General features: G+C 59.9%; 1 protein-coding gene across 3 annotated transcripts in view; it reads left to right on the top strand.

The window, feature by feature from the left end:
* The window catches only part of EXD3 (exonuclease 3'-5' domain containing 3), a 77486-nt gene that overhangs the window by 29697 nt on the left and 26477 nt on the right, over window positions 1–21312 (top strand). For all 3 annotated transcript variants that reach the window (XM_027556970.1, XM_027556971.1, XM_027556972.1), the window contains 12 exons: window positions 2268–2321; window positions 3623–3762; window positions 9635–9732; window positions 13419–13492; window positions 13594–13632; window positions 16746–16912; window positions 17314–17437; window positions 17606–17816; window positions 17919–18028; window positions 18496–18658; window positions 18734–18897; window positions 19382–19537. In XM_027556970.1, coding sequence (XP_027412771.1) covers window positions 2268–2321; window positions 3623–3762; window positions 9635–9732; window positions 13419–13492; window positions 13594–13632; window positions 16746–16912; window positions 17314–17437; window positions 17606–17816; window positions 17919–18028; window positions 18496–18658; window positions 18734–18897; window positions 19382–19537 — 1500 coding nt within the window. The remainder of the gene's footprint in view (window positions 1–2267; window positions 2322–3622; window positions 3763–9634; window positions 9733–13418; window positions 13493–13593; window positions 13633–16745; window positions 16913–17313; window positions 17438–17605; window positions 17817–17918; window positions 18029–18495; window positions 18659–18733; window positions 18898–19381; window positions 19538–21312) is intronic.

Below are 21312 nucleotides of genomic sequence, written 5' to 3'. Positions count from 1 at the left end.
TCATGTCCACGCAGGCCGCCTGGCCGAAAGAGGGCAGCCTGGGTGCACAGAGAGCTCTGGCGGGCCTGGTCAGGGGCTGGCTGCCGTGGAGGAAGCAGGCAGAAGAGAAGGGCACCCAGACCCTCTGGGGGCATCATCCTGTGCCCAGGGGTGTGCACCCCTCACAGGCAGGCCTGACCACACACCTGGGTGGGTGCCACCAGACTCTGAGCACTGCCTGCCCCGCTCCATGGCCCCCACACTCTGCCCTGCCGGTGGGCACCTTGTACCAGGGCCCTGACTGCAGGCCAGTGTGTGAACCACCCAGGCCAGGTCGGCCCAGTGGGCCCCTGGGCCTTCCTGTCTCCTGGGAGGGGGAGGGAGGGGAGAAGGGTGGCAGGAGAGAAAAGAGGGAGGGAAAGGGGGTGCGGCCGACAGAGAAGGGCCTGGGGTGGGCGGGCTCTGCAGGTTGCCCTCCCGCTGCTCTGAGGGGCAGTGCCTGGCCTGCCCTTGCCCCCACCGGACCAAGACCCCGGCCACCACCCCAGGCTGCCCCTCCAGTCTGAGGCCGGCTCTGGGGCTCAGAGGAGTTCTTGGATGGGGGGTAGCCTGCTGAGGAGCCGGACCCTCGGGTGATGGAGGCCAGCCGCCCGGGAGAGTGGTGAGGAGTCAGGGGCTCCCTTTGCTGCCTCTGCTGTCCTCTCCCGGGCCACTGCCTGGGGCCTGGCCTGGAGCGCGGGAGGCTCCCAGGCCCCAGTCCTCCCACCCACGGCCCTTCTCCAACCGCCGCCTGGCCTGACTGAGCCCCGGTTCAGATGCTGGCCCTGCGGGAGCCTGGAAGCCGGGACGCTGGTGGCCGGGCTCTAACGGCCTGGGGTCTGAACGTGGGGTACCCAGCGTGTGCACTCCGGCCTTCCTGGGCGGGTTGCAGAGCCCCTTCAACTTCCTGAGGGTCTCCTCCCCAAAAGAGGTCAGAGCATCCGGTGAGGCTGCAGGGACGCCTGAGGAAGGAGCCCACCCGCAGGCACCTGGCCCCGCCCCCAGCCCCGCCCCCGCTCCCCCACCTGGGCCCGCCCCAGCCCCGCCCCCAGGCCTGCGTCCCCTTCCCTGGCCTCCCACCTCCCCCATTTCGCCTTTCCCCTCCCCCAAGCCCTGCACCCCTCTCCCCTGGCCCTGGGCCCCCCGGGGCCTGGCCCAGACTGAGTTCCTGGACTCCGGCCAGGCCGCGGGGCGCTGGGTCAGCGCCGCGCAGGGAGAGGCCCCCCAGCCCCGCGCCCCCGCCCCGTGATCCCTGCCTCCGCCGGAGCTGCCTTTCCCAGGCCGCTATTTTGGGCCTTTCTGTGAGTTGCGGGAGGCGGGGCCGGGCCGCCTGGCCAGTTATTTTTGCTCATAATGGGAGCGCGATGTATGGAAATTATTAATAGCAGCGCGGCCTGCGCTACGTGCGGGCGCTCAGGGCTGCCCAGTGTTTGCCGAGTCCGGGGAGGGTCGCGCGCCCAGGACAGGGCCGACCGTGCAGCGCGCACCCTGCCCCAACCGAGGGGCTGCCTGTGAGTCCGTGGCTTCAGTGCCTCTTGTTCTATGGATCCCAGGGCAGCTCTCTGCATGCCCCCGAGGCACCGACCGCCCTGCCTGCCGCCCTGGACCTGGGGTCAGCGCACTCCATCCAACAGACTCTGAGTCGCTTTGGGGCGCACGCTGTGGCTTGTGGAAAGCGCTCAGACTGGGTCCGGAGGAGCCCCGCAGGTCAGGGCTGCCATCCCTCAGGCGTCCAAAGCACACAGAGCCCCACCGGCCCTCCCCGGGGGTGCCCGGCACGCTCCTGGGCCTAGGGAGTTGGGAGAGCTCCCAGGAGCAGTGGGGAGAGCAGTCCACACCCCATCAGGCTCCATGGGTGGGTGATGGGGGCCCTGCTCCTCCCTCCATCCTCCACCCTCTCATCAGCAACCCCTGACCCAGGCCCCCTGCCCAGCAAGCACCTCGAGGCCCCATCTATGTTGAACCCTAGCTGGGTGAGGGGGGACACAGGGGTTGTTCCAGCCACCCCACAGCACACATGGAGCCTGGCTTGGCACAGGGGCTTGTGGATTGGGACGCTTCCTGGTGCCAGGCCCCTCCACCTGAGGCCACGTGGCTGGAACTGCACAGGCCCGGTGGCTGTCCCTCCAGTGACCGGAGGCGACTGGGGGCTGTGGGGAAGGGCGGGAGCCTCCTGTGCACACTCCTCTGCGCAGAAGCACTGCTTGTCCCCTGGGCCCCGTATAATCCAGGCCCTCTGTGTTTCCCAGGCCATCGTGCTAGGCACGAAGCTGCAGCTGCAGGCAGATCTCGACGTTGAGAAGGTGAGAGTCTTTCTCATGTAGATCAGATCGTGTCCAGGCCCCCAGAAGCATGGTTTAGGGAGGGTCCCCACCACTGAGCTGTGGGCTTTGTTCACACAGGTGGAGCTCAGGTGCTGGAGGGCAGGAGTCACATGTGACCACCTGATTATGTGAGGAAGGCAGGGAGGGGCCCATGAGTGCCTGTGAGCTGTCAGCAGGCGCTGGTATAGCATGCTCACAAAGTGGCCAGTCACTGGGGGCATACCACACCGTCTTCTGCTCTGGGGTGGCCTGAAGGGTTCTCAGGAGTGGGAGCTCCCATGAGGACCATGCACCTGGAGCCCTGGCCTGGCAGATGGGTCCACGTCCCGTCTGGTCTCCAGACAGCTTGGCCTATGTGACCACATGGGGGAGGGGAGGGCAGGTGAGGAGACTTCTGTGGGGCCACTGGGAGGGGACCTTTTGAGATCTGGTTCTTTCAACGGGAGTGGCCAGTATCTCCCAAGGTCCAATACCATGGCCAGGTGCTCCCTTGGGGCCTCCCAGGGGCTTGGGCAGCTTAGGGGGTCTTGCGAGCGTGCACCAGGCCATGTGCCGGTGCCATCTCAGCACGACAGGCATTTCTGGGCCACCAGGGCCGCGGTTGGTGGTTGATGTCCACCCTGCTCCTCCTCCCCAGCCCACAGCCCACCCACCGGCTCGGGGACAGCAGGGCCCCCCCAGGAGCCCCCAGGCCTGTTTGAGCCTCTAATCCTTCATGGTAGAGATGAGGGTGACCACAGAGCCCCCCAGGGATGGCCTAAGGAGCAGCAGGGCCTGTGTGTGCATATGTGTGTGAGCATGCGTGTGTGTGTACACACATGAATCTGTGTGTGTACATGGGTGTGTGTGTGCGCACATGGGTGTGCATGTGAGCATGGATGTCTGTGCATGGGTATCTATGCACATGGATGTCTGTGTGCGCACATGGATGGGGGTGTGTGCATGCGTACTGGGGAGGGTGTGTACACACATGGATGTATGTGTATGTGTGTGCGTGCACTGGGGTGTGTGAATACACATGGATGTGTGTGTACACACATGGATGTGTGTGTGTGTGTGTGCAGGGGCCCGGGCATGGGGCACAGCTAGGAGCAGGGGGTGGGCCTTCACGAGGCCTTGAAACACGCGGCTGGGCCCCTGAGCTCTCCCAGGGAGGCGAGTTGCACAGACTGGCCTCTGGGCCCTTTGGCACTGACGCCCTGGCCACTCCCTGTGCTGGGCTGGAAGTGAGTCTGGGTCCTGGCTGCAGAGCCGCGGCCTGAGGGGGTGTCTCCCCGCAGATGTGTGTGCCCCTGCTCCTGCAGGACAAGGTGGGCCTCGCAGAGCGCTACGTGGACAGCTTGCCCCACCTCCAGCAGAGGCTGCTTGCCCTCATGGACTCCTGGTGTCAGCCTGGCTTTGACATCAGGGTCGTTGCCAGGTGAGCTCCATGGGGCCCAGGGTGGGGGTGGGGCTCATCGGGCAGCAGGCCCATGGGGGATCCGCCACACACTCAGCCCGCCCTCACCCACCTGCATCCCAGCCAGTCAGCAAGGGGCCTGCTTCTGGAGCCAAGGGCCTGACTCTGGCAGCCATGGGCAGAGAGACTTAACTGCTCTGAATCAAACAGAAATTATTCTCCCCAGGGGCCCTTTGCTTACACAGTCCTGAGGTCACACCTCTTATCCAGGTGCTGGCTCCTTCATTCCTTCCTTCATCTAATTAATCTGTCTGGAGTGCCGGCAGTTACAGAGAAAAGGCTGCATGCCAACAGGGAGCCCACATGTGTGTGTGTATGTGTGTGCATATGTGTGTGTGCGTGTGCATGTGCCTGCGTGTGCATGTGTCTCTGTGTGTGTGCATGTGTGTATCAGAGACACAGGGTGTCACCTATGCATGGGCATCTGAAAGAGGGCTTCCTTCCACCTCCCTGGGAGTTGGTGAGGGGAAGCGGTGCTGAGGCTGCCCAGGCTCCCTGGGCATCTGTCCGTCAGCAGGCGGCAGCATTGGCCCCACGTCTGGGTGCCCTGTCCTGGCACCACACAGCCCTGACCATCTCACCTGAGAGTCAGGCCTTGGACTCTGGTGGCAGGTCTCCCCGGGCCCTCCCTCTCCTGGAGCCATGGGCAAGCACTCCCATTTATGGGTTTGTTTTCTCATCCATAAAATGGGGCTGATTCTGTCTCTAGGTGCTGCTATGACTTCAGCTCCTATGGGACGGACGAAGCAGCAGGCCAGACACACGGCACGTGGCTGCCATTGCTCTCATTATGTGTCAGAAAAGAGAGAGAAACAGGTGGAGCAATAAGTGTATGCAGATGGGGAGGGAGGGAGACAAGGCAGAAAGTGGGAGGATCCTCAGGGTTAGATTTAACTGGAGATATGGTGACTGCAGCCATGAAATTAAAAGATGCTTACTCCTTGGAAGGAAAGTTATGACCAACCTAGATAGCATATTCAAAAGCAGAGACGTTACTTTGCCAACAAAGGTTCGTCTAGTCAAGGCTATGGTTTTTCCTGTGGTCACGTATGGATGTGAGTTGGACTGTGAAGAAGGCTGAGCGCCGAAGAATGGATGCTTTTGAAGTGTGGTGTTGGAGAAGACTCTTGAGAGTCCCTTGGACTGCAAGGATCTCCAACCAGTCCATTGTGAAGGAGATCAGCCCTGGGATTTCTTTGGAAGGAATGATGCTAAAGCTGAAACTCCAGTACTTTGGCCACCTCATGCGAAGAGTTGACTCATTGGAAAAGACTCTGATGCTGGGAGGGATTGGGGGCAGGAGGAGAAGGGGATGACAGAGGATGAGATGGCTGGATGGCATCACTGACTCGATGGACATGAGTCTCAGTGAACTCCGGGAGTTGGTGATGGCCAGGGAGGCCTGGCGTGCTGCGATTCATGCGGTCGCAAAGAGTCGGACACGACTGAGCGACTGATCTGATCTGATCAGCTGAACTTAATGATTTTTTAAAAGATGTTCTCATTCTGTGCCCTGAAAGGGTTCAGGAGCAGTGACACCCTGTAGGAATGATCACATCCAGCAACGAAATCTTGGCTCCTAGAGACCATTCTCCACTGAAAGAAACAAGGGCTCTGTGGGGAATAGACTAAGAATGAAAACAGGAATAGAGTATAAAAGATGGTAACAGAGCACAATACCCTAGATTTGTAACATGCGTGAGTCTTTAGGCTCAGATGGCTTCACTAGTGAATTCCTTCAGACATTTAAGGAAGAGACCGTACCAGTCTTACAAAAATTCTTTCAGAGACTATAAAAAGAAAGAGCACATCCCACCGTGTTTTATGCAGAAAAATGGGGAGGAAAAGCTCTCCTTTACGCTGTTGTGCCAGCTAATACATGGAAAGGAATGATCAAGTTCGGAATAGCCATCTTGTAACTCCCAATAAGATAACTGATTTAGGCACAGATCATAACGAGATGCTCAGAAGTGAAAGTGAAGTTGCTCAGTCGTGTCCGACTCTTTGCAACCCCATGGACTGTAGCCTATCAGGCTCCTCCGTCTATGGGATTTTCCAGGCAAGAGTGCTGGAGTGGATTGCCATTTCCTTCTCCAGGGGATCCTCCTGAGCCAGGAATTGAACCCTGGTCTCCCGAATTGCAGGCAGATGCTTTACCATCTGAGCCACCAGGGAAGCCCATCCCAGATGCTAAGAAAGGAAGATACAAATACAGATCGCCCGTATTGGAAATGAAAAGGATAACATCACTACAGACTCTACAGACAGTAAATGATAATAAATGTTTACAACAATGCAAGTATATTTAACAGCTTAGATGTAATAGACCAAATTCTTGCAAAGCATAGTTGACAAAACCAAAAAACAGAAAATTTGAGGAGTCCTGTGTAGCTGTTCAGTCACTCAGTCGTGTCCAGCTCTTTGTAGCACCATGGACTGCAGCGCGCCAGGCTTCCATGTCCTTCACCATCCAATTAAATAAATTGGATCGGTGGTTTAAAACTTCACCACAAAAAAACTTTAGGCTAAGATGGCTTCACTAGTGAATTCCTCCAAACATTTAAGGAAGAGAGCATATCAATCTTACAAAAATTTTTTTCAGAGACTATAAAAAGAAAGAGCACATCCCAGCATGTTTTATCAGCTAGTTTAAGCCTTGGTACTAAAACTTGAAAAGGACATTAGGAGAAAGGAAAGTTACAGTCCAGTGCGTCTCATGAGCACAGATGCAAAAATACTAAAAAAAAATTATCAATCAAATCAGTTGACATGTTAAAGTGTTAATCAAGAAAAATGATTATACAAGCTCAGTGTGAGATAATATTAGCAAACTCATATCTGATAAAGGACTGTTATCCAAAAATACAGAAAGTTCTCTTAAAACTTAGCAGTAAGAAAACAAACAACCTGATTTAAAAGATGAACCAAATCCCAAATAGACACCTCACCAGAGAAGATACAGAGATGATGCATAAGCCCGTGAGGAGATGCCGTAGATCGTATGTCATCAGGGCAATGCAAATTGAATCATGAGCACGCACCCCTGCTAGCATGGACAGAAGCTGACACCACGCAGCCCTGTTAGAATGGACAGAAGCTGACACCACGCAGCCCTGTTAGAATGGACAGAAGCTGACACCACGCAGCCCTGCCTGCATGGACAGAAGCTGACGTCACCGAGGGTTGGTGAGGATGTGGAGCAACAGAAACTGTCATCATCGCAGGTGGGGATGCAGAACAGTGCGGCCACTTTGCAGGACAGTGTGGTGGTTTCTTACAAAAGTAAGCACATTCTCTGTTAGGACAAGCCATCGTGTTCCTTGGTATTTACCCAAACGCACTGAAAACCCCTGTCCACACAAAAACTGCACTTGAGTGCTCATAGCAACACTGTTCATAGTTGTCAAAGCCTAGAGGGAACCAAGATGTCCTCCAGTAGCTGACATGTGGGTGTGCTAAGTCACTTCAGTCGTGTCCGACTCTTTGCAACCTTATGCCCATCAGGTGTGCATAAGGTGTAGCCCACCAGACTCCTCTGTCCATGGGATTCTCCAGGCAGGAATACTGGAGTGCGTTGCCATGCCCTCCTCCAGGGGATCTATCCAGCCCTCCTCCAGGGGATCTATCCAACCCAGGGATCCAACCTGCATCTCTTACATCTCCTGCATCGGTAAGCGGTTCTTTACCACTAGTACCACCTAAGAAACCCCCAGTAACTGGAGGGATAGGTAAACTGTGCTCCATCAAGACAGCTGAATACTGTTCAGAGCTAGAAGGACATGTGCCATTAAGTCATGAAAGGATACAGGGGAAACAGATGAAGATTACAAAGTGAGAGGAGATACCTGCTGCATGACAATCTGGAAAAGGGGCCACACTGCGGAGACAATTAGAGGATTAGGGATTATGGCTTGTGGCTGGGGCTGGGGTCTCAGGTTTGCACATACACGTGGGTCTGTCAGGTGCGTACATGCGTGTGCCTCCGTCAGGTGTGCATGTGTGTGTGTGCCTCTGCCAGGTGTGCACGCGTGCATGGGCCCGTCATGTGTGCACGTGCGTGTGGGTCCGTCAGGTGTGCACATGCATGTGCCTCTGTCAGGTGTGCACGTGCTGTGGGTCTGTCAGGTGTGCACGCATGCATGGGCCTGTCATGTGCACGCGCGTGTGGTTCCGTCAGGTGTGCAAATGCGTGTGTGCTTCTGTCAGGTGTGCGCGTGCGTGGTCTGTCAGGTGTGTACATACGTGTGCCTCCGTCAGGTGTGCACGCGCGCCTGGGTCCGTCAGGTGTGGCCGCGCATGTGGGTCCGTCAGGTGTGTACATACGTGTGCCTCCATCAGGTGTGCATGTGCGTGTGCCTCTGTCAGGTGTGCACGTGTGCATGGGCCCATCAGGTGTGCATGCGTGCGTTGGTCCGTCAGGTGTGTCCGTTCGCGTGGGTCCGTCAGGTGTGTACATACGTGTGCCTCCATCGGGTGTGCACGTGTGTGTGCCTGTCAGGTGTGTCCGTGTGCGTGGGCCCGTCAGGTGTGCATGAGCACTGGGTCTCTGGCGTGCTCCACTGCTCTGTCTGTGTCACCTGTTTGACCGCCGTGGCCTTGTAGCAGCCCTGAGTCAGACAGGTGAGCCTCCCATGCTTTTCTTTTCTGTCAAAGTTGTTCTTGTATTATTCTGGACCCTCTGCATGTGTATATGGATTTCAGAATCAGTTTGTCAGTTTCTACCCCAAAAACCTGCCTGTGCAGAGGGACCCAGTCAGGGCTCGGGGATCTCTGGCCAGCCTGCCTGGAGCCCAGAGGAAGTAGAAGAGCACTTGATGAGTATGAAAGCTGTAATTGAGAACTTCAGAGCGATTCCGTGTCCAGAATAAACCCCACAACTGTGCAAAGAGTGCCTTCGGGACTCAGAACAGACTTGTCCATAAGAACGTGATGGCAGGATGGGGCTGGAACTCTCAGTAAAATGTTTGGAAGATAAACCTGAAGATTCTTCCTAGCCTTTGCAAAGAAGGAAAATCAGAGAGGAAAGGGGTTTAAAAGAAAAAAAGCCAACAGATTCTGTCAAGAACACCCAGCATCCAAATAATGGGGATTCCGAAAGAAACAGGGAAATGTGGAGGAATTCACTCCAGACACAGTCCTGAGAGGATGGAGAGAGACCCACACCAAGGACCAGGACCTTGAACCCTCAGAAAGAGCAGGAGTCAGGCCCTGGGTTCCTGGAGCAGCGGATTCCCAGTGCAAAGGGAGAGTTGCTTCAAACTACCAGCCCTCCAGTCTAGTGTGAGTTGAAGGGCACCATCCCCAGGCCCATTCCTGGCCCCTGGGAGCTGCGCACAGAGTCACTTTGCCGCAGCCTGGAGGCAGGAGAGGTGCAGTGCGACCTGGACAGGGAGGGGCCATCCGCTTTGCCGTGGGGAGGGGAGTGACTCCTCAGGACAGGTGGCCAAGGCAGCACTCAGACCCGCAAGCATTACCCACCACCAGTCATACTTGCATGGCTATAATTCTGTGAAAGCAGCTGGTGCCCAACAAACTGGACCAAGGATGCCGTTGTCTGGGGAGGGGAGCCTTCCACGGTGAGGCCTCCGTGCAGAATGCCTAGAGCCGAATCCTCCAGAGGCCACAGTGCAAGGTGGTTCTTGGAAACACAGGGCAGATCTGAGTCATCTCAGAATTATTGAGCAGGGGGCTGTGATGGGCTGCCTTCCTCTGAGCCTTGTAGGAAAACTTGGCTTCTGAACTGTGCACATGTATGATGCTGATGAAAATTAAGACCTTGAAATGCATCAGCTGAGAGAAAGCAGTGCCCATCAGAGCTGTGTGTCTCCCACAGGCAGTACCCGCAGGCGACCCTGCGGCTGGAGAGGCTGAGCCCCAGAGCCCTGGGCCGGCATGTGCTGCGGCTGCTGGAGCAGTACAGCCTGGACCCCGGTGAGTGAGCCCCGCACGTGCTGCTTGGGGGCAGGAGCTGGGTGGGCGCTGCTGGGGTTCCGGGGCCCACTGCCGCCCAGCATTTGGTCTGGTCGGCGTCTGTTCCGGTCTTCTTGCTGCCCTTAGCAGCCTCTCTGCCCTTCTGGGGTGCCCCCGGGGAGTCTGGGCCTCATGGGTGAGGACCACCGAGCCTGCACAGCACTTCCACCCCTCCCCCACAGCGAGCTCAGCACCCTCATCCTGCATCTCAGGGGGGCAGACTTACTGACAGTGTCTTTAGCTTCACTTCATGAGGTCATAGTTCTTCTCACTTCCGGTCTGAGTGTTCATCAGAAACGGAGGTGGCATTGTGTCAGATCCTCTTTGCACGTCTTGGGAAGAGGCCGTGCGTTTCCCCTTTGGTCTGCTAATGTGGTGCGTTGACTGACTGCATAACGGTCCTCGCGTGTCTGTCGTGGCCGAGTTTCGCCAGGTTGCATTGCCATCTACGCTGCTAGGTCTGGCTTGCCAACCTTGCTTTAACCTAAAGGACACTGCATCTGTGTCCGAAGCTGAAGCTGGACACAAACTTCATCTTCCTGACATGTCTGTTTCTGGCTTTGTGTACAAGGTGATGCTGGCCTCTGAAAACACAGTGGATGTCCTTTCTTTTCACAGAGGATGTTTGTAAAAGTTGGAATTCTTTCTTCCTGAGAAGTTTGGTGGAAATGACCTATGAATCTCGATTGCCTTTCCATATGGAAACAGGACTCTTGACTCAGCTGTGGTTTTTTCAAGGACTTTGTCCGTTTCACTTATGGTTCCAAATGTACTGCTGTAAGGTGTCCCTAATGCCCTTTGTTATGGCCGAGTAATATTCCCCTGTGTGTCCATAACGTGGCTGCTTTGCACACCCACCTGTGGATAGACACTCAGGTGGTTCCCGTGCCTCTGCTGTCGTGGGTGAAGCTGCAGTCAATGTAGGGGTGCAGATGTCTCTTTGAGGTTTTGGCTCCATAGCCTTTGAATAAACACCCATAAGTGGAATGGCTGGATCGTATGGTAGTTTGGAGAAGGCGATGGCTCCCCACTCCAGTACACCTGCCTGGAGAATCCCAGGGACGGGGGAGCCTGGTGGGCTGCAGTCCATGGGGTCGCTGAGGGTTGGACATGACTGAGCGACTTCGCTTTCACTTTTCACTTTCCTGCATTGGAGAAGGAGATGGCAGCCCACTCCAGTGTTCTTGCCTGGAGAATCCTGGGGACAGGGGAGCCTGGTGGGCTGCCGTCTACGGGGTCGCACAGAGTCGGACACGACTGAAGCGACACGGCAGCATGGTAGCTCCGTCTAGCTTCTTTGAGGAACCTCTGCAGTGTTTTCCATAGTGGCCGCGGTGATTTGCGTTCCCATCAACAGTGCCCAGCGGGCTTCCCTGGTTGTGTGGCAGTAAAGACTACACCTCCACCGCAGAAGGCACAGCTCTGATCCCTGGTAGAAGAACTATGATCCTGTAGGCCGAGCAGCCAAAAAAATCAATGCACCAGGACTCCCTTTCCCCACATCCTCACCAGCATTTGTTATTTGTTGGTTTTGATGCGGCGGTTCTGACAGGTGGGAGGTGGTGCCTCTTTGTATTTTGACTTGCGTTCCCCTGGAGATTAGGGATGTTGAACATATTTTCTTGGCCTGTTGACCGTCTCTGTATCTTCCTTGGGAAAATGTCTCTTTAGTTCCTCTGCTTGTTTTTTAAATTCAGATTATTTGGGCTTTTTTTCACTACTAAGTTCTATGAGTTCTTTATGTAGTTTGACTATTAATCTCCTATCGATACATAGTTTGCAAATATTTTCTCCCACTCCAGAGGTCTCCTTGCGTTTTGTTGCCCTGATTTTGGTGTTTTTGATCCTGTCAGTTGTATGCCCTGCTCAACCCACTAAACTGAATCTTAGGCCTTCTTTCTTCTTGAGTATATACCCCAAGTTCAGCATGTGTTATTGTTCAGCTCAAGATTTAATTCCCATTATAATTTTTTTCTTTTACCTATAGAGGAACTAGCAGTGTGTTTGTAATTTCCAAGCTGTGACATTTTTGGTTTTCCCTTCATCTCACTGTGATTAGAGGCCATGCTTGCTGTGGTGTCAGCCCTCTGATTGCGTTGAAATGTGTTTTTGAGAAGCAATCTAGCTTCTCACCTTTGGAAGCATCTCTCTTCCTCTGGCCACTTTTAGTATCTTCTCTTTGTCTTTGGTGTTCCGCAGTTTCACTGTGAGGAGACTCGTTAGAGGTTTCTCTTTATTGTTTTTACTTGGGATTTATGGGACTTTGGGATCTATGGATTGGTGTCTTCAATCCGTCCTGGGAGTTTTTGGTCATTATTTCTTTTGGATATCGCCTGTTCCCCCTTCCTTGCTCTGGTCTCTTCTCTGCATGTATGTTGAGTCCATGCTGTTTTTGCTGTGCGGCTGCCCTCCTGGTGTGGGCCTCTGAGTGGACAGACCCTGTGCCCTCCGTGGGAGGCCAGTCAGCCATGGTGCAGGGTGGGGACTGCTCGCCCCTCTGCCCTGCGTGCACCCAGCCCTCTCTTCCTGGGCCTGGATCCAGGTGGAGCCCCCAGGCATCTGGCAGAGTCAGCGGGACCCACCCAAGGGTGGGTGGCTGAGTCTGGCTCACCTGCAGCTTTTCCTGTAAAAGATCTGTTTCCCAGAGGAGCGTGTGGGTGTAGATGAACCAGGCGGTCCAGAGGAGGCCTGAGGCTGACGCTGTGTCCGTGGGCTTTTGACAGAGCATCTTGTTGGCAAAACGATGTGTAACATCCTAGAGACCAGCTTCAGGAAAGCTGGTTTCCATCTCCACTGGAGGGACACTGAATTCTGCGGCAGTTCTGGCTGCCTTTTTTCCCCTTCCTGACCATCCTCTCCTGCCTTGAGCACTTCATTCATCCATCCCTTCCTCCTGCAGTCTTGTCCCCAGCAGCCTGTGGGGCTCGGGTCTGGAGCCCTTGGCATCCTGCATTCCTGCCTCGGCTGGAAAGGGGCGAGAAGGCTGCCGGGTGGTGGGCAGGCCCTGGCCCCAGGCAGCCCTGACCTCTGCACTCTTGGACAGCGTCCCTGCAGTGAGGGTGCTCCCTGAGCTGGTTGCAGGGTGCTGGCTGGGGTGGCCACACCCCTCCAGAGCAGGGGGTCCTGGTCAGGGTCTGGTGGAGGCCTGCAGGTAGGCAGGCTCTGTGGTCAGCACCCGCCCCCAGACCACAAGGCTTCGAGGACAGCTGGCCCCAGGAGGGAGAAGCAGCAGCTGGTAGGAGGACAGGGGGTGAGTAGACAGTGGGCACCCTTCCCAGGCCCTCTTAGACTCTGAACAGAATGTGAAGGTGAAGCTGACAGGTCAGCATAGTTTGTAAACACAGAGCAAGACGGGCCCCTTTCTCAAGAAACTCATGTTGGGGCATGGGGAGAAACAAAAGCACCAGCTGCCTGGAAAAAATGCAGGAAAGCCCCAAGCAGTGGCAATCCAGGAGACCCCAAGGGAGGGCAGGCCAGGGTCTCCAGTGCCTGGCCCGGGGCGGGGCGCCCTCCTTTACAGCCAGAGTGAAGGCCTCTTGCGAGGAATGTGCCGGGTACGGTGGGGCAAGAAGACAGCGGGAGCCCCCCAGCCCCGGCCCGCACTCGCTTGTCCACCCAGCCCGGCCGGAGCCCACCCTGTCTTTCAGCCCTGTGTCCCAACGCGGTCACTCAGCAGCGCCTGGCTGCCCTGCGGTACCTGTGCTACAAGCGGCTGGTGGAGGTGCGTGGCCCGGGGCAGGGCGGAGGGAGCTCTGAGCGAGGCCTGCTCTCTGCTCCCGGAGCTGCTGATAGAAAAGCTCACACTGGTGTCCACTTTTGCAGAGAAGCATGTCCCAGGAGAGCTGGGCTGAGCTGGTGCAGGTGAGCTCGGAGGTCCTGGCACATGATGATCCCCTGTGGGGCAGGGTGGGACACAGTTGGAACGGCCAAGAGTCCAGGATCCTCCTTCCCCCACCGCCTGTGGACAGAGCTCCCAGGTGCTAGAGGGAGAGAAGTTCAGAGAAAATTCTAGACTGTCCTTGGGCACCCTGCTTGCCATGGCTCTGTGATCCGAGGCCTGGGGCGCCCACAGACCCTGAGAAGGAGACAGCTGCCCCTTGGGGTGATACAGGGACACAGAGGGCCGGACTGAAGGTCCAGTCTCAGGCTGCCATCCCCTCAGGACACTGGCCTGCAGCCTGTGTCCCCAGTCCTGAGCTGGAGGCGGGGGTTGTCATGGTGCAGAACCGTCCCCAGCTCTGGGCGAAGTGGCCTGGGAGGAAGGTGGGCTCTCGGGGGCTGCTGGGGGGCCATGTGCGGGGCAGTCTGCAGTGGTCAGGAACCAGGGCTCTCCCTGCTGAGCGCCTTGCGGGGTCTGCCAGTGGGGGGCGGTGCTGAGCCACCCCTCCCCTGCCCTCCCCCCAACCCGAGTGACCAGCCAGGGCTGGTGAGTCATCATAGAGGAACGCGGACCCCCGGGCAAGGCCCGGAAGGCCGGTCCCCCCTGGGTGCCAAGGCCGAGCCGGCCGGAAGGGCAGCGGACATCCTGAAGAATGTGGAGGGGTTTCCACATATTGTCGTCCACGTGGGAACCCACAGCCTGCGGGAAGCGGCCACCGAGGCTGCTGGGGACAGAGCCGTGTGGGGAAGTGGCCCCGCCTGCCGGCCGGCACAGACTCCTCAGAAGGGTGGGGTCCACAGCGGCCTGTGGCCTCGAGGAGCCCCCACCCCCACCAGGACCTCTATAGGCCATGTGGGCCTTCAGACAGATGGACAGAGACAGGAGACGTGGCTTCATGAGCCCCCACGGCCCCTGCCTCCCTGAGGACAAGTGGAGGCCCTGCAGCCTCCCCCTCCCCCAGCACAGCGCTGCCAAGGGAAGGGGTGAGCAGGTGTGCAGGGGAGATGCAGGCAGAGAGGAGGGCCAAGAAGAGGGTGCCCTGGGAGGCGGCACTGGTCCAAGCCAGCTCGGTCATGAGCCTCAGCCATGGGGACTGCTGGCCTCCAGAGGAAAGCCGCCTCCTTATGAAGAGCTTCGGGGCCTGACAGGGGAGGTTGGGACCAGGCGTGAGGGGGAGGCCGGAGCCAGGTGTGAGGGGGAGGCTGGACCCAGATGTGAGGGGAGGCCGGGACCAGGTGTGAGGGGGAGGTTGGGACCAGGTATGAGGGGGAGGCCAGAGCCAGGTGTGAGTGGGAGGCCGGAGCCAGGTGTGAGGGGAGGTCGGGACCAGGTGTGAGGGGGAGGCCGGAGCCAGGTGTGAGGGGGAGGCCAGAGCCAGGTGTGAGGGGAAATGGGGACCAGGTGTGAGGGGGAGGCAGGAGACAGGTGTGAGGGGGAGGTGGGGGCCAGGTGTGAGGGGAGATGGGGACCAGGTGTGAAGGGGAGGCAGGAGCCAGGTGTGAGGGGGAGGTGGGGGCCAGGTGTGAGGGGAGGTCGGGGCTGGGTGTGAGGGGGAGGTGGGGGCCAGGTGTGAGGGGGAGGCTGGAGCCAGGTGTGAGGGGAGGTCAGGACCAGGTGTGAGGGGAGATCGGGACCAGGTGTGAGGGGGAGGTCGGGGCCAGGTGTGAGGAGGAGGCTGGAGCCAGGTGTGAGGGGGATGCTGGAGCCAGGTGTGAGGAGAGGTCGGGACCAGGTGTGAGGGGGAGCCCGGGACCAGGTGTGAGGGGGAGCCCGGGGCCAGGTGTGAGGGGAGGTCGGGACCAGGTGTGAGGGGGAGGCCGGAGCCAGGTGTGAGGGGGAGGCCAGAGCCAGGTGTGAGGGGAAATGGGGACCAGGTATGAGGGGGAGGCAGGAGACAGGTGTGAGGGGGAGGTGGGGGCCTGGTGTGAGGGAAGATAGGGACCAGGTCTGAGGGGGAGGCAGGAGCCAGGTGTGAGAGGAGATGGGGACCAGGTGTGAGGGGAGGTCGGGGCTGGGTGTGAGGGGGAGGCGGGGGCCAGATGTGAGGGGGAGGCTGGAGCCAGATGTGAGGGGAGATGGGGACCAGGTGTGAGGGGGAGGCGGGAACCAGGTGTGAGGGGGAGGCGGGAGCCAGGTGTGAGGGGGAGGTGGGGGCCAGGTGTGAAGAGAGGTTGGGGCTGGGTGTGAGGGGGAGGCTGGAGCCAGGTGTGAGGGGAGGTCGGGACCAGGTGTGAGGGGGAGGCAGGAGCCAGGTGTGAGCGGGAGATCAAAGCCAGGTGTGAGGGAGAGGCTGGAGCTAGGTGTGAGGGGAGGTCAGGACCAGGTGTGAGGGGAAGTTGGGGCTGGGTGTGAGGGGAGATGGGGACTAGGTGTGAGGGGGAGGTAGGAGCCAGTTGTGAGGGGAGATGGGGCCAGGTGTGAGGGGGAGGCGGGAACCAGGTGTGAGGGGGAGGCGGGAGCCAGGTGTGAGGGGGAGGTGGGGGCCAGGTGTGAAGAGAGGTTGGGGCTGGGTGTGAGGGGGAGGCAGGGGCCGGGTGTGAGGGGGAGGCTGGAGCCAGGTGTGAGGGGAGGTCGGGACCAGGTGTGAGGGGGAGGCAGGAGCCAGGTGTGAGGGGGAGATCAAAGCCAGGTGTGAGGGAGAGGCTGGAGCTAGGTGTGAGGGGAGGTCGGGACCAGGTGTGAGGGGAAGTTGGGGCTGGGTGTGAGGGGAGATGGGGACTAGGTGTGAGGGGGAGGTAGGAGCCAGTTGTGAGGGGAGATGGGGCCAGGTGTGAGGGGGAGGCGGGGGCCGGGTGTGAGGGGAGATGGGGGCCGGGTGTGAGTGGGATGCCGAGGCTGGGTCAGGGGGAGGTCGTGGCCAGGTGTGAGGGGGAGATGGGAACTGGGTGTGAGGGGGAGGTCAGGGCCAGGTGTGAGGCGGGTGGTCTGGGCCAGGTGTGAGGGGGAATTCAGAGCCAGGTGTGAGGGGGAGGTTGGGGCCAGTCTGAGGGGAGGTCAGGGCCAATCTGAGGGGTGGTCTTGGTCTGGGGCCTGACAGGATGGGCCCACCCCCTTGGGGCCAACCCTGTGGAGCAGCCCACATCCCGTCCCCCAGGGCCTGGTGGGGCAGGACGAGTGCCTGCAGGAGCAGCTGTTACAGCTGCTGGCCTCTCTGGAAGACGTGGCCATGGTCGCCCAGTGTGCCCTGGATCTCTCGTTGCCTGTGGAGCGACTCCCAGCCACAGTAGTGGCAGAAATGAGCCAACTCAGGCTCCAGGAGAGGTGAGCATCCCCCAGGCTCCGGGGGAGGGAGACCAGAAGGAGGACACGCCCTTGGGTCCCTACCCTCGGAAAGTGACTGGGGGCTGGGAGTTAGAAGTAGGGAGGGCCGAGGAGGGGGTGCAGGGCGCGTGAGCGGTGTGCAGACACACAGGCAGGTCCTGCTCCTCCTCAGGTTCCAGCAAAGACCCAGCAGCCGGGTGCCTCAGCCGGGCCACATAGCCCCAGGAGAGGACCTGGGGGGGCCTGGGGACCTGGCTGTCCCCAGTGTGCAAGGGCAGATGCGTAGGGAGCAGACCCCGAAGGCCCCGGGCACGTAACAGCCTTGAGGGCTCCCCTGGCCCTGCAGCCAGCTGGGGATGTCAGGGGGGCAGCAGGGGCTCTGCAGCTCTGCTCCTCCCCAGGACAGCCAAGGCACCTTCAGAGGACAGGCGGGATGACTGCTACCAGCTGCCTATCTCCAGGGACGACATCTACTTCCTGGCCTCCTGGGAGGAGCTGGCCAGGCATGAGGACACGCTCCTGCAGGTGTGTGCCCAGCCCCCTTGGGCGGCCGGCGCCAGGGGCTGCTCACCACGGCCTCAGAGGGCTCCGGCCACACTGGCATGCACGGCTGGGCCAGCCCTTGCCACAGAGGCCGCCTCCCCTGGACTGCAGCACTTGCCTCGCTGCTCCAACCAGCCTCTCTGTCTGCAGCCGGGCCAGGTGGTCGGTGTGGACCTGGAGTGGAGACCATCTTTCGGCACAGGCGGCCGGCCCCGGGTGTCGCTCATGCAGGTGGCCGTGGAGGGCCGTGTGTTCCTACTGGACCTGCCCCGGCTCTCAAGTCCCGCGGGAGGGCAGGGACCCCGCGCCTTCTCCCAGCTGGTGTCCCAGCTGCTCTCAGACCCCTCCATCACCAAGCTGGGTGAGTAGCACCCGCCCTCGCCCCAGCCCTGAGGGACCTGGGGGAGGGTGTGAGACTGGCCTCTCCCTTGGCCCCCGTCACAGCAGCATCCCCCAACTGCAGGTTATGGGATGGCGGGGGACCTGCGGAGCCTGGGTACGTCCTACCCAGCCCTGGCACAGGCTGGGCAGAAGCTGCAGGGCGGCCTGGACCTGCTGCAGGTGCACAGACAGGTCAGCACTGGGCGTGGGCTGGGGGCTCCCTGCTCTGCAGAGCTACCCGCACAGCAGCTCCCGGCAGCGGTCTCACTGAGGACTTGTTCCTGCCTGGCCCCAGCCCTGATCCCTGGCCACAGGTCACCAGGGACCCAGAGTACAGGGTCCCTCAGGAGAGAGTGTTGCCACACATCCCCACACTCCCCAGGGTGAGCCAAGCTCTGTCCCTGCCTCCAGGATTCTCAGCACACCCCTGGGGGTTAAGATGTGGGCCACAGCGCTGACTGGTGGGCGGGTGACCCCAGCCCTGAGGCCCTGAGACCCCGAGACAGCCTGCCTGGGCCTCCAGCATCGCCTCTCAGGACACTGTCCATCATGGCGGGCACAGGGCCTGTCCAGGGCCCCACCGTGGGGCAGCCAGCCGTGTGCAGTGCTGTCTGCCCTCCAGGGCAAGCGCCTCACCCCCAGGGGGTGCTGTCTTGCAGATGCGGGTGGCGGACAGGCCAGCCCCAGCTGTGGACGGGGCCGCAGGGCCGCGGGGCCTCAGCCTTCTGGTACAGCAGGTGCTGGGCAAGCCGCTGGACAAGACACAGCAGCTCTCCAACTGGGACCGGCGGCCGCTGGGAGAGGGGCAACTGGTCTATGCAGGTGGGCGCCACCTCTCCTGTCCCGCGACCCCACACCCCCCACACTGGAGGCTGAGGCTGACCTTGCCCACCCTAGCTGCAGATGCCTACTGCCTGCTGGAGGTGTACTGGGCGCTGTGCAGAGAGCCTGCCCGCTTCCACCTGCCAGGGGCCCTGCCCTGGAGCCTGAGGCTGGGACGCAGCGAGAGACACGGGACTTGGGAGCCGCCCCTGCAGCAGGCCTCGGCCTCTCCCTGGCAAGTAGGTGAAGCCCCCTAGGCCCTTTATAAGGATTCTCATGGGAAGAACCATTCTCCTTAAGACTGGGACCTCACAGGGTTGGAGACCTGGAGTAGGGGTTGTGTCCATCCACACTGGACCCTCTGCCCCAAAGGAAAGCAGGCAGGGCAGGCGGTTAGTGTCCTACAAGAGGGGTCCCCAGCCTGGCATGCCCCCTCGCCAACATCCAGGGCAGCCTCTGGCTATGTCCCCCTGTGCCCCTGAGACCCTGGCCCACTCCAGTATGCACCCCACCCCCAGGAGACATGTGCCAGCCCCCTGAGGTCCTGGGTGGTCTGGGGTTGTGTTCCCTGCTTCCCTGCTGTTTTCTGTACTGAGTACACATGGCTCACAGGCGCTGAGCGCCTGGGAGCCCTCCCTCCCCGCCTGCCCCCTGCCCCCTGCCCCAGACCCTGCCCGCCCGCGTGGGCCAGACGCCCGGCTGCTGAGCCAGGCTGTGTTGCAGGTGCTCTCGCCTGAGGACGCGGCCCCTGAGGTCCCGGCCCGGGCCTTCCGCGTGGTGTGTGACAGCATGCTGGGGGGGCTGGGGCGGACCCTCCGCTGTCTGGGCGTCGACGTGCGGGTGCTGCACTCTGGGGAGGACCACCGGCAGGCCGCCGAGGTGAGCGGGCGCGGGCCCCCTGCGTCCCTGCGCGGCCCCGGGGGTGGGGGGGGGGTGTTCGTGGCGGCAGCAGCGCCCCAGCTACGTGACCCCCCATCCCGAGGTGGGGCAGGGCTCCCCTGGTTGCCGGGTTGGAGACGTTTGTAGCTGTCCAGCGCCTGTGGTCTGCAGGCTCCTTTGCAGGGTGGGCCTGGTGCGGGCAGACCCTGGGTGCTCCCGGCCCCGAAAACGCCGCAGCGTACCCTTGGGGCCCTTCTCTCCGAGAAGCTGGTGCTCACACCCGGGGAAGGGGCGAGGGGGAAACACAAGCCCCAGGGCCCTGCCGAACACAAGCAGAGGTCTCAGAATTCAGGAGTGAGGATGTGACCGGTAAACGTTCTTTACTGGGTTCACTGAGATGTGGTTCCCTCTCCCCACGATTCACGGTGTGCTTTGTGCAGCTATCTCCACTGGGGGTTCTAGACCGTTCATCCCCCCGCCCTCCCGTGAAGGGGCCCCCTCCAAGCCCCGCCCACTCCCGGCCAAGCTCCGCCCCCGACCAGGCTCCGCCCCTCCAGGCCCCGCCCCTGGCCCTGGCAGCCTGATTTCTGGCTGCTCTGGATATTGCATGCCAGCGGACTTGTGCTGATGGCCTCTTGGTCCTGGCTTCTTTCACGAGCGTGGTGTTTCCCGGGCTCGTCTGTGTTGTAGCATCTGTCAGTGCTTCAATCCTTTTTACAACCAAATAACATTCCATCGGATGGACCACAGTGGATCCATCCACCGGCCACTGATGGACACCCAGGCTGTTGTGACTTGTGCAGCCACAAGAGAGCACAGAGGTGGCCAGGTCGAAATTACGTAACTATGTGTGGTTTCTTCTATGCATTTGGACACCTTCTTCTGGGAAGGGTCCCCAGGCTCAGCAGGCGGGCGACTGGGGCATGGGGCGGGGAGGGGATGGTGGGAGGAGTGGGGTCTGAGCTTGGCAGGCAGCCCTTCCCTGAACACTGGACAGCCCGCTGGATGCTTCGGCAGCCTTCCCACCCTTGCTAACAAGGAAGCTGGGGCCAGAAGAACAGAGGGGCTTTCTGCCCAGGGATGCAGAGGTAGGGCTGAGCCAGGAGGAAGCATCTGCCTCCCGAACCAGCCCCCACGTCCACCTTCCTCAGCCCTGGCCCCTCACAGCCAGGTCTTCCGGAGGCCTGGTCCTGGCTCCCAGGGAAGGAGGCGTGATCGTGTCAAGAGTGGCTCTGGCCGCCGTCCCTGTTGGAAATCCCTCAGTCCTCCCGCTGGGGTTGTTTCTAGCTTACAGAGGCTGAGACAAGAAGGCCAGCCTGGTTTCCTGAGGATCCCAGACGAGGTGTCAGCAGTCACAGGGGCCAGGGAGCACAGGGTACCCCCAGAGCCTAGCCACTCCCACCCCCGCAGAACTCAGTTTGAGTTCACGCTTAAGTGGCTGCAGCCACAGAGGCAAACCAGTGGACACGGGAGCCAGGAATCGGTTTCTGTAACAGGCACCTCAGACGCAGCAGGGCCGCGGGAGGGGCAGAGTCTGGGGACCTGCTGGGGTCAGGATGGCCCAGACAGAGCAGGCGCTAAAGCCCAGCAGGACCTAGACTAGAGCCAGGGGGTTGGACCTCAGAACCTGGAACATCGCAGTCTTGAGGCCCCAGGCCCAGTGCCCTCCCGAGGGGTGTGGCAGATGAGGTGCTTCTTCCTGGGAACACGGCTGCAGCTCCAGCCCGTGGCTACAGACTGACTCTGCCCACTTTCCCCTCGGCCTTGTGCTCGGA

This window comes from Bos indicus x Bos taurus, chromosome 11, assembly GCF_003369695.1.
Source record: "Bos indicus x Bos taurus breed Angus x Brahman F1 hybrid chromosome 11, Bos_hybrid_MaternalHap_v2.0, whole genome shotgun sequence".
NCBI classification, from domain to species: Eukaryota; Metazoa; Chordata; class Mammalia; order Artiodactyla; family Bovidae; genus Bos; species Bos indicus x Bos taurus.
Note: the sequence above shows the minus strand (reverse complement) of the source record. Positions and strands in the feature narration are given on the sequence as shown.